This window comes from Aedes aegypti, chromosome 3 (genome assembly GCF_002204515.2).
Source record: "Aedes aegypti strain LVP_AGWG chromosome 3, AaegL5.0 Primary Assembly, whole genome shotgun sequence".
Lineage (NCBI taxonomy): Eukaryota > Metazoa > Arthropoda > Insecta > Diptera > Culicidae > Aedes > Aedes aegypti.
In genome coordinates, this window is record NC_035109.1 from 15526960 (window position 1) to 15540010 (window position 13051).

At 36.9% G+C, this 13051-nt stretch overlaps 1 protein-coding gene across 1 annotated transcript; it reads left to right on the top strand.

Annotated features, from left to right (window-relative positions):
- Positions 1-710: 710 nt before the first annotated feature.
- Positions 711-11447, top strand: LOC5568051 (sarcoplasmic calcium-binding protein). Its single transcript, XM_001651937.2, has 4 exons — positions 711-1145; positions 1532-1702; positions 10649-10816; positions 10881-11447. The coding sequence occupies exons 1-4, from the start codon at positions 1026-1028 to the stop codon at positions 11250-11252; spliced, it is 831 nt and encodes a 276-aa protein (XP_001651987.1). The 5' UTR covers positions 711-1025; the 3' UTR covers positions 11253-11447.
- The last annotated feature ends 1604 nt before the right edge of the window (positions 11448-13051 follow it).

A 13051-nucleotide genomic window follows, 5' to 3' on the forward strand; every position in this document is an offset into this window, starting at 1 on the left:
TTCATATTTACAATATTGCTGTGTTCTTTCACCAGTATTGACACTCGATGATCATCTTTGAACCCAGAGACGTCACTTAATGGATGGCTTGATTAGAAAGAAGATGGAAAATATTAAATCTATTGTATTTACTGGATTAGTTTACGACCCGAGACTATTGAAGGGGAAAAAATAAAACAAATAAAAATCACACAAACTCGATGGCGAAGTAAAATAAGATTGTATAATGCTCAAAATTATTTTGTAGTCTCCAAGAGAAAATAAATACGAAATTTTCAGCTTCTTATCTATTTGCAAAAGAACGCACTTTGAGGAACGCTTTTATCATCCTGCGTCCACGTTAGTAAATCTGTCAATTTTCAAAACCAGTATTTAAAATCGAATACGTTTGCCAACTTACTTAGATAAAACACCCGTTAATTTTCGAATAATAGGACGAACGCTTCTTATCATTCCAAAACCCAAGATGATTTGGATTTGCTCCCGTTAATGGCAGCTAGTCGATGAAAGATCTAGAATTGGGAACCACTTTTCTATAATCCATCGCTAGGAGTTGACTCCAGGCATCGAAACAAAGAACCGAAAATAAAAGATAGGGTCTTCGTCTTCGGCTTCGGCATCTCTATGTATTTGTGTGGAAGCATAGAACTGAAGACGGGAATCGGGCAAGCGAACGAAAGAAGTCGTTTGTTGTTGTTGGTGTTTTTGAATGTTGTGACTGTAGCTTGCGCCTGCAGGAGAGTGCTTGCTGCGTAGACCATTAAAACACAATACGACGATCAGCCCGAAGTTCGAATTTAAAATTCGTCATTTCCATTTTAGCCGCGTGTGCGATCACAACCGTTTTGTTCGAGCTCGAAAGATTTGATTTTGTGTTTTAATATTTTTAGTATCTAATATTTTTGCGTTGTTTCAAGAGTGTTCTTATGTTTGTTTGAGTGTTGTCGGGCGTTTTTTTGGAAGTTCCTCGTCAAAGAAGGCAGAGTCATTGCATTGAATCAAATTCAAAACCGGAACCATCCAAGATGGCCTTTGCTCTGCTGAGAAATTGTGCTCGCTCGTCGATCCCGCTGCTGGAGCGAAATTTTGCAGCGCTTACTACAATGCATGGCACCGGAGCTACTCTAATCCCACATTCACAAAAGGTTGGTTGAAGTATTTCTTGAAATGTTCAGGTAAAGTTAAACGTAACAGCTACCTGAACACTAATTACCAACAATAACAGAAATGCAAATCTTCGTGGTTCGCTTCGATGTCCTTTCGGTGCGTATTTGCTACAGTTGATGACGCTGCAAACTTGTTTCCAATAGGCCAAGTTTGTTTCTCTTTTTACAAGAAGTGATCGGCTGATCAAATAACGACTGCAAAAGGTGAAGTGATGGGGCGAAGAGCAACTTCATAAACATGTTTATCTGTTCAGGTTTAGGCATGGAACGGAAATCATAACAATGTTTACAACTCTTCGATGTAATAAAACAAACACGTGTAAGAACTTTCAATAATAAAACATATCGATCTCCAATGCTTACAGATTGACCAGACCACTGCCGGACAACCGTTGCCCAATTTCGTGTCGACCAATGTGCGAAAGTACTCCAAAAAAGCTAACCGACCCGAACGGGCCTACGAGAGCGATTCCGATTCAGACTCGGACGATGAACGGGACACTCACAGCAAGAGGCAGGGTCTCCGCCGGGAAAGGGTAAGTTGCAAACGAGAGGGGGATATGTAGCATTTTTATTGTGTTGGAAATTAAGAAGATGGCCTTGATTTTTTTTTCGGAGTTGCTCTATCTGAGCCGACCCAAAGAGCAGCGCAGAATGGCAAGCCCACAAATACTTAGTTACGCAACAGTAGGCTACGAAGCCGACTGCGAAAGAGAATCGCAATTATGCCGGCATGAAACAAAAACATAAAACATGGCGATTAGATTAACGTTTTTAGCTAATTTATTTTTTGTATTTGTTCACTACTCGATAATATACAGAAACAACACAAACCAAACTTTTTTGAACAATTGAGTCATGAAATGATGATATTAATTTGGATTAACATTGGATTGCTTTGGAAAACAGAAATCACACAACTTTTTGCAAAAAAAAAAACAAATGTGTAGGTGTTTAGAACAAGAAGTAGAATTGATAATAACATAAACAGCCGGTAACGAAAACGCTTGTATAGGTGGTATCGCACCAACACATGTAAGCAATTCCCGAATGTCCCGCAACGAGTGGAGAATACGATTGTCGTTTATTCTGCTGCCTGGAATGGGAAGGGTGTCGATCATATGCGTGGACATTTGCATGTGATTACCTAGCTCGACTCCGACTAAAGTGGGTGATTGTCTCTTTTATTGCTTGGATTAAATTCTGCAGCAAGGTGATCAGGCCATCCAAATGTATGCCGAATAAAATTCGGCTTCTGAGTCAAGGTTGAAATTGGAATATATAAATCTTTGTTATCTAGCATAATTATAAATTAAATTATTCTGGTCATAAGGCGGTCAATGAACTGTGGAGATGAACCTTGTTTGGCACGTTCACCTGCCTATTCATTTTCTTCGATGCAACTGTGTCTCTGGATCCGATATTAACTTACCAACGCACCTTTCACAATGAGATAATGCATTCCTAAGACTTGTATTGGATAGCATTTATATGCACCAAGCGTCTTCAATGCTATACTGGATCATCACGAAAAAATACGGATGTCTGTTTCGTAGCCTCCCTTAGACAAACATTAGCACATTCTTGAAGAGCACAAATAGATAATTGGAAAATTTTTCGAAAGTACCACAATAACACTCAGATTTGTCTAATATAATTTTTTTCCATAGTATTATTGTAGTCAGGATTGAACCCCTGACAGCCGTAGAGGTAAACACGCAACTATACAGCAAGGCAAAGCTGATTATTGTAGGTTTGAATCCTTTTGGAGTTGAAAATTTTCACGACATCCCAGCACACAGAACATTTTCGTATCTGCCACACAATATACATATGCAAAAATGGTAAATTGGCAAAGAAAGCTCTCAGTTGAAAACTGTGGATGTGATCATAAGATTGAGTGACAAAACGTCGAATGTGTCTCTTGTGAAAGAATAAATCATTTGCCATGTGCCGAACGTTATTCCATCAACCACAATGTATTAAAATAAATCTGAAAAAAACAATTGCTTAGATGGGTGTTGAAAAAAAAAACTGCTTTCGACGTTTTGGGATTCAACACTTTCGCATTCGACAGTTTGTCCCTAAACCGCTCCATAAAGACACTAAGCATAGAATTAGGCTTTGTCCCATTTGAGCTTGAGCTTGAGCTTGATTGGCCGCCCGTGGATGCACTCCAGTATCGCCAGATCAGCTGCACTTACACAAGGAACCAACCGAATGACTGCTTGGGACTAACAGGCATCCTCAGTGTATAAGTGCTGGTGATCTTCTATTTTTAGGCAACAATGGCACCTGCCACGTCAGAATGCAGACCAATGAGGGGAAGGGGGAGGAATTGATGATGCATTGAACTGACTCCCACGTAGACCGTATATTCCACTGCATCCACGTCAGTTCATGCGGGAGTGTATGGATTGGGGGAAAGGCATGGCAGAGAGGTTTGCTTTTGTGGTTAGCAGACTGCCTATGTATCAGGCGTAAGAAAGGCGTGCGCGTGGAAGTAGGAAGCGTTAGGGAAACGGTTTATTGTCCGTCTCTGGTTCTAGCGTTTGCTATGAACGAATAGATTGAGTGTGATATATTTAGAATGGAAGATAGAAGCAAGTGAGAGATATACAACTACAAAGTACGAGGAAAGGGACGGGCCTGGGATTGAATCCATGACCTTCTGCATATGAAGCAGAAGCGGTAGCCATCAGACCACCAACCCCGTCAGAATTAGGCTTTGTCCCATTTGGGACGTAAAGTCAGAAATAAGAAGACTCAGGCAGAACATTACCGAACCACCGAATCCAGAACATTATTCTTACGAAATGCTGAGTAGCCTAGCGATTTTTTTTTTTTTTTAATTTCTTTATTAGTATCATTCCAAACATTACATTCATTTCTTATATCTAGGTGTTCTGTGTTATTAGACAACACTATCATCCTAATTTGGTAAAACAAATTTAAGATTTAATTAACATTTTGTTAACAACATATTACATTTCATTTGCCGTAGCAGTTCAGTTTTTTTACAGGTGAGTTGATTGGTACAGCATACAACATGGCTGGCCTGAAAATTTGTTTGAATATCAAAAGCTTGTTCTTAAGACAAAGTTTTGATTTTCTATTGATAAGGGGATAGAGACATTTTACATATTTATTACATTTGGCTTGAATGCCCTCAATGTGATTTTTGAAAGTTAAATTCTTATCTAGCATGAGCCCTAGATACTTAACTTCATCTGACCAATTTATTGGAACCCCTCTCATCGTGACAACATGTCTACTTGAAGGTTTCAAATAAAGAGCTTTTGGTTTATGTGGGAATATTATTAGTTGAGTTTTGGAAGCATTAGGAGAAATCTTCCATTTTTGCAAGTATGAAGAAAAAATATCCAAACTTTTTTGCAATCGACTACAGATGACACGCAGGCTTCGTCCTTTGGCAGAGAGGCCTGTGTCATCCGCAAACAAAGATTTTTGACATCCCTGAGGTAGCTCAGGTAAGTCAGATGTGAAAATATTGTATAATATTGGTCCCAAAATGCTACCTTGAGGAACACCAGCTCTTACAGGAAGTCTTTCAGATCTGGAGTTCTGATAATTAACCTGAAGTGTACGATTTGACAGATAACTTTGAATTATTCTAACAATGTATGTTGGAAAATTAAAGTTTTTTAATTTTACAATCAAACCTTCATGCCAAACACTGTCGAATGCTTTTTCTATTGCCTAGCGAAAATAATCCATGCAAAATTCCGCGTATACAGTTCTTCAGGGTACTCTTAAATGCCGGTAGATCTTTTTTGCATTTTCTCATCGTAATAGGCTGTTTTTCATCACGCCAATCTGTCTTAAAACGGCCTACTTTCCTGCACTGAAGTATGCAGTGCGGGAATAGTCATTACGAAACTGAAACCAATGCTGTAATGATACATTACGCAACTGTTTTGAGTTGCGTTATGAATCATAACACAACAATTTTTCATAAATTGTAAAATAATGATGAATGCATTCCGATATAATTTCTGATAAGGACTGTTCATTTTATAAAATGGACACTTTGTTTATGCTATATTTTTTTTATTTATTGATAAAATCATAATCGGTTTTCTGTGCATCGTTTAACTATTATTTTACAATGCTATGAAAATATAAGATCATAGAAAATGATTTTGGTTGAAGAGCTAAATAGTTTTTCCAAAAACTCCTAATAAAAGCTGTTCGTCAAAGTTCAACATTATTTTTCGTAAAACAAAACTTTCAATTTTTATGAACAAATTGTATCTTTATATCCTTTACCATTCTACTAAAGGTATAGCTTTAAAAAAATTCACTATATTCCACCATTCTCTGACATTAGGTAACTTTAGTGATTTACTCATTTATGGTCAAATTTGTTGATACTCCATCCTATCACTCCCAGTAAAAGAGAAAAGCAAAAAGTGTGTTCAAAACTAGTTTGTTTCACTAAAGAAACAATATTTGTACAAACGAAAGCTAAATCGTGCGTTTAAACCACAGTCTTAAGTACAAATTTTACTGTTTATGGTAGTTTTACTAGAAAGTCTCATACTTTTAAAATCGTGTACTCATATTCATCGATCTACAGCAAATTGTAAATGTTTTTTTCCGAATATTTCAATTGGTAATCTTAGAATAACATTTTATGAAAATAATATGTGGAAAATAAAATAGATTTTATTACAGCAGTGTTGCCAATTTTGATGATTGTCAATGTACTTTGAAAGGTCTTCTAAGAATAAAGCAATTGTGTTTCTATTGTGCTTCAAATGTGACGTGGGGACTAAATAAGTAACTCTATGAAGGCGTAAGTTATTTTTCATATTAAAACTATATTAGGACTTCCGTCAGGACGTACTTTTAATCAAAAGATTCTACTCATATCAGTTCCCTTCAAATTTAAAATAGTTTCTCTAGAAAATATGGGGTAAAAATGATTTTATTATATCTGTAACATTGTTGTTCCAAAAATAACTTGATTTTTTCTATCAGGCCTCTGATTGATGATGCTTTCGAAAAACAAGCCTTTTTTGAAAATAAAAAATATAAGTTGTTGAATTTTCCAGCCAATTTCTAACAATCATTGATTTTGATAACCTCCAAAAAATCGACCGTTCTAATCATTGTTCCATATTCGCGTGAAAATTAATTATTTTGGAGAATTTTTATTATCACAACATTGTACAATACTAGTCGAACGATGTGCAAAAAACAGATTGAAATTTCATTGATAAATTAAAAAGATACAGTATGCACAAGGTGTCCACTTTATTAAATGAACAGTCCTTACTCTCAAGTGGTTTTCTACGAAGTTGCAAAAAATGTTGTACGCAACTCCTTGCAGAACTCAATCAGGGTGTCTACTACCTGGAAAAACCTGGAAAACCTGGAATTATCAGGGAATTTTTTTCAACCTGGAATAACCTGGAATTCTCAGGGAATTTCGGCCATAATCAGGGAAATTTTGTTGAATCAGTGATACTAGGTAGAATATATCTTTTTTGTGACAGAAAATCTTTTTAATCATAAAATTTTTCGGCTGCGCCGCTGTCAAGCAGCTACTAGATATGTTCATTCCTAAAATTTTTCTAACGATTTTTATTTATCCGATCAAAAACATGTGTAGATAATAGCGTCCTTATCTTAACTTCTTACCTAACTCTAATCCTAACTTAAGATAAGAAAGTTGGGAAAGGCAAGTACAGTTCCCATTTACAGTTGGGTGTCGTTCATGAGCATATGAAACTTATTTGAAAACAATTTAAATTTGTTCACAAAAATGTTTTTCGACTATTCCACAAGTTCTGAAGGAAATTTCCAGGAATGCTTCAGGTATTCTAGTGATTATTTCTGGAATATCTTTATAAACTTCTCGAGGGATGCTATCAGCAATTTTTCAAGGGATGCTCAAATGAATTCCTTCAAAAATGTTGTCAAGATAATCGTATAACTTTGCAACATTATTACCTCCAGTAATTTTCACACAGATCACTCTAAAAACAAATTACAGTGATTATCCCAGGATTTCTTCCAAATGTTTTTCCACTGATTCATTCAGCGATTTTTTCTATGAGATTTATCACATATCCTTATGAAGTTCTTCCACAAAGGTTTTTTCCATAGTTTCGATAACGCCGATTGAAAAAAATTGATTTTTTTTTATGTATTCTATAAACATTCAGCACAGAATTGCTTCTTTCAGACATTATTCGATGAAATATTTTATGAATTTTTCCAAGAATCCCTTGAAAAATTTGACCTGGAATTCCACATTAAGTTCCTCCAGAACTTTCTCTCATCATTTCAACAAACTATTATTGCTGTGGTTCAAACATTTGACTAACAATTTTTCAAATAATATTTCTAATCTCCATGGATTCTTCAAAACTTCATTCAAGGTTTCGCATTAAAAAATCCTAAGAACAATTTTATTAAGAATACAGTAGTATTTTCAGAGATCCTCGTAAGAATTCATCAAGGCATACTTAGAACACAAAACAAACATTTTCTTTAGAAATTCCACGCGGATTTTTCTCAAAATGTCTGCCAAACAAATCTGAATCAAACCCTTGATATTACCCTAGTGAAATTTCTGCAAGACAGACTAGATTTTTTTTTCTTGGGAAATACAAAAAAAATAACAGGAATTATTGAATGAATTTTGAATTTTGAAGATGCTCTAAACGGGAATGTTGAAGAAAGTCCTAGGGAAATCAATGGATATATTTCTTGAGAACCTGAGACTTCCTTTTAAAATTTCTCCTCGGTCTTTGTAGGGATTCCTGATGGAATCTCCAAAGTAGTTTCTATGGTTATCCCCAGAAAAGCTGCAGATTGAGTTCTTGAAGTTATCCAAAACTAAATTCTTGGAAGAGTTTCTTAGAAACTTCTTGAAAAACCACAAAAAAAAAAACTCGTGAGATTGTTGGAGTGAGATGTGAAAGAAATCCACAGTACCTTGTCGTAACCTCAAGGGACTCCAAAAAAGTCTTAAATCATTCTTAGAGGACTGTCCGTTCAAATGAGGAACCAAAATCTCATGACGAGATTTCATGTTGGTTTTTTTTTTCATATTCATGATTCATGTCTGTTTTGTATTCTTTTTGGTTCATGTCGGTTCTGCATTGTTCAAGATAAAATCTTAAAAAAAAACACAAAACACACTCTAGGGGGGTCTGTAGCCTTGAGGTTACGCTTTCGCTTCATGAGCGGAAGGTCATGGGTTCGATTCCCAGCCCCCTCCACAAAAAAAAATCCGTCCAGCCACCAGAAGACGCCTCACGGAGGACCGGAGCACATCCATCCTCCGTATCAGATGGTGACTGAGACAAACTGACCCTCTTCGCAGGCAGCTAGCCTCACTAACAGCAGAGCTCTCTCCTACCTGCTCGGTGTGAGAGGAAAAGAGTAGGAGAGAGTGAAAGTAAGATGTAAATATAGATAAGTTGAAAATAGATCTGTATCGGTAAAGAAGAAGCTACAGATCAACTGAATCCGGCACAGTAGTGGCCACAAGCACAGAGTGCCTTTAAAAAAAAAAACACACTCTAGAGAAATTTTTTCCCTTAAGTTCGGATAGACTATTTTCTTCATGTCTGATTTTGATCATTAAAGGTATTTTTAGATCATTTGATAAAAATAATTGTTTTCTGTGAAAATAAATATAAATCACCGAATTTTAATTTTGTTTTTCTGATGCTGTTTACACGTTTAGAACAAACCGAAAATAAAAATTTTGTTTAGTAATATGAAAAATTTAAATGAAATCAACTATTCGTTTATCATTTATGCATTTTGAAGAATTTATACAACCTTGATATTTTTGACCTGGAAAACCTGGAAATCTCAGGGAATTTCATTTCTGTAAATGAGTAGACACCCTGTCAATTTTGGGACAGAGCCTGCTTCTCAACTTAGTGTTCTTATGAACACTTCCACAGTTAATAACTGAGAGATGTGTTTGCCAAAGTTGTCATTTTCGCATTCGTATATCATGTGGCAGGTACGATTATACGATTATTATATAGAAGTCAAGGAAATTTCCTTTACAAAAAGATCCTGGACCGACCGCGACTCGAACCCAAACATCTTCAGCATGGCTTTGCTTTGCTAACCACTCGGCTAAGAAAGGCCTGCTACTCGGCAAGCCTCGTAGGATAAATTTACGACTCGTGCTGTAAAAATCATCATTCTGCAACTTGTTCCGTAAACTACTATTAATCTATCTGTTGGTCGTAGTTCAGCTTGTCTATGAATTTCCTTTATTTGCCTCAATGTAGAAACTTCTTCAGTCCTACTTTCAGAATCCTTTTCTCGTTCTGCTCACCCTTGCTTTGTTATCCTGTCTTTATTGTTGACCCTGTTACGATGTTCCTATTCTGATCCTTCACGTGTATGGTTTGATTTAACGTGGGAGCTTAAGTGGAAGACAACTGTTCTGGTTAACGGTTTATTATAGAATGACAAAACCTATTTCATTTGATCTGACATGGTATAAAACAATATGTTGCTGTGATGAAGTTCTAGGACCACAGTGTTGCATCGATCCACGAACACTCCTCCTCAACACGGTGCCTCTAGTCCGCAAATCGTCCGAAGCTTGGCCTTCCGAACTTTGGTCAGCAGGTCGAAAGCCATTTCTGCAGTGGGACAATACACGAATTGGACCACTCCTTTCACCTTCACGTCTCGTGCAAATTGAAACCGAGTGGCAATGTGCTTGGTTCTATTGCTGAATGTTTCAGATTCCAGCATCTTCAGTGCGCTCTGGTTATCCTCAAAAATGGTAGGGTTGCTCTGCTGCTCGTTGAAATCGTTTAGAAGACGCTTCAGCCAAATCAGCTCCTGTGTGGCCTCCGAGAGCGCCACGAACTCTGCCTCCGCGGTTGACAATGACTCACACATCTGTTTCCTGCACGCCCAGCTAATAGTTCCGCCGTTGAACATCATGACGAAGCCGGTGTTGGATTTCCGATCTTCTCTGAAAATTCGGCCCAATCTGCACCAGGTCTTCCGATTTCGCGTTATCACTTACTCGCAGCTTGTAGTCTTTGGTGCGCCCTCATGTAGCGGGACACCCGCTTGAGTTCGTTTCAGTCGTTTTGTGTTGGACGACTAAGGATGGAGACAGCCGCCAATATGTCCGGTCTAGTGTTGACCGACACATACAGCAACTGATCAATTAACTTCTGGTAGTTTTTGTTGTCCGAAAGTAGCTTTCCTTCATTTTGCTTGAAGTATCCAGTATCGATAGGGATTTTGGACGGCTTGTGCATTCGTTTCTGAACAGCAAAAGTCAATATTTTCAGAAGAATGTTTTTCTTAAAGAAACTTGTGAGAAAATTCTTATAAGAATTACTGAGGACTTGTGGCTGGCCAAATTTCAGTAGAAAACTAAGTTCATAAAAATGTTCTTGTTCTTTTTTCTCATGAAATTGTGTTAATTGAGACATATTTTCCAACATTTCTAGGGAAACTCCGAATTTTGGCGACGAAAGATGCGTACCCTGCACGGCGTGCTGGACGTCAACAATGATGGTGTCATTTCCTACGACGACTTCATGCTACTGACAGAGAACTTCGCCACCCAGGGTCATTTGAGCCCAGCAGAGAAGGAAGAATTCCGCGAAATCATGAAGGTTTGTTGCTCACTTACCAAACATCTTCTGTATTTCATCAAATTTCATTTTTATCCCTCCTTAGGAAACCTGGATCAAGCAGTGGGGCGAAATCACACCGTACAACCTGGTAACGGTGGAGCAGTACCTGGCCGACATGCACCACGTGGTCAACGACAAGGACCTGCGCAAGAAGGTGCACCGATTTTTGCCGTACCTGTACAAAGCGGTCGACAAGGACCACTCCGGATCGATTTCGCTGAACGAGTTCAAGCTGTTCTTCCGCTGTTTGGGCCTCACGGAGGAGGATGCCGCCGTTTCGTTTGCCGTGATCGACAAGAACGGCGACGGACAGGTCACGTTGGACGAATTCTTGAAGCTGGGACGGGACTTCTTCCTCACCGAACGGGAGGAGAACGTTTCCCGGCTATTCTGGGGACCGCTGGTGGACCATTGAACTGAAAAAAGGATGGCTAAAGTAGTGCCGACGGGCGAGTGTCGAAATGAGGAACCATGTAGGAAGAAATAAGAGTCTTGAAAGCAGTCTTTTCACATACCTTAATATTGGATATTTAACATTAGGATTTTGTCTGATTTGTGATAATCAAAATCATTTACATGAGAAATAAAGTGTTTGATAAAAAAAAAAACAGTTTAGGAGTTGATTTGAAGAACTATCCTACAAATTACATAACGCTTTGGGAGGAAGGGGTAGCCTAAGACCACAGAACAGATAGCAAAGATGACAGCAAAAACAGCTGCCAAAATTAACGTGAACACTAGCGCACCTGGTGGCGGCGGGCAAGCTTTTTACACTGTAAATTTTTCTAAAAATGTGCAGAATTAGACAAGAAAACTCGTCTAAATCTTTTTTAGATTTTTACTCCAAGGTTATTGAAAAAAGGTAGTCTCCAGAAAGAGTGGAAATATTTTCATTGTCTGCACAGTGGGCCTGGCCATTTTAATGTCTGTATCATATCACCGATATGCTGCAAATATTAATACTGGCAAGAAAATATCAGAACAAACTTCAGGTATTTCCAGGATGCTTTTCATAATTGGCTGTGCAAGCACTTAGAATAGAATAGGATAGAAATATTTTCATTGAACCCATGATGACCATGAAATTTTAATCGCAATTCAGACATAACTTAAATTTTACTTAGCTAAAAATTCACGATTTTTTACACACATTTTTTTAGTTACCACAAACATCAAATTTAGCATAAAAACGTCAATTTTTCAATATTTTGAAAAGTAACAGTTTTACAGAAAAAAGTTATTCTACAACCCAAATTTATGATATTTGGTACAGTCAACTCTCCCTTACTCGATATTGAAGGGACCATCGAGTTAAAGAGGTATCGAGTTACAGAACACAAAACCAGTGCAACTGCGATTTAAGGGACCATCGAGTTAGCCATGGAAACCAACTTTTACTATGGTTCTCTAACTCGATATCGAGATACGGAATATCGAGTAAGGGAGAGTTAACTGTATATTGCTCTTAATTAATTCATTTAAGAATGTTTGCTTATTCAAAATATTGTCATTTTTGCCTAAATCTGAGTTTTGTGACAACTCAAAAGTTTGATTATGAAATGCTGGTGATATCCAACTGAGCAAGTTTAAAGTTATTTACAAGCTGCGGTGAAATTTTCAGGTCAAACGAAGCACTAAAATCCTGGATCCAATTGATCTCGATAACATTCCTCCAAGTTTTTTGCATCTTTAATAGCATAAAAAAATAAATGATAGGTGGCTTAAACGCTTGATGTGTTCCTAATTTTTTTAGATGCTTTCAGAGGTTTTTGATCAAAAAAAAAAAACTTCTCTATATCAGATATTTTCATTTCTTATTCACCCTTTTTTACTTATAGAGCTATTATACGGCTGTTACAGTGAAAATATTCTTTATGTGTTCAAATTTTAAGGAAATAATTTTACAAATTGAGATGATAAGTTTAATAATAATACGTCATTAAGGGGTTTAGTCCCTAATAGAAGAAACTTTTAAGTCTGATGAATCCTAAAAAAATCAGTATCACACAAAACATCTATCTAAGGAAAAAAACGTTGTAATATTTTTTAACTTTTAAGCATATTTTTCAACCAAGTTTTAACCTTATTAAATATTGTGACATTTATATTTTTAACTTATTAAATGTTGCTGAAAAATAATTACTTTTATGAAATCAAGCATTTTATAAATATATTAATTTTAGAAGTATGTGATTATGTCGGATTAGTTGGGTA

Excerpts from the sequence above, each read along its gene's own strand:
- LOC5568051 (XM_001651937.2), top strand. The coding sequence starts at position 1,026 with ATGGCCTTTGCTCTGCTGAGAAATTGTGCTCGCTCGTCGATCCCGCTG. Across the intron at positions 1,146-1,531 it reads TAATCCCACATTCACAAAAG|ATTGACCAGACCACTGCCGG; the intron begins GTTGGTTGAAGT and ends CAATGCTTACAG. Across the intron at positions 1,703-10,648 it reads AGGGTCTCCGCCGGGAAAGG|GGAAACTCCGAATTTTGGCG; the intron begins GTAAGTTGCAAA and ends CAACATTTCTAG.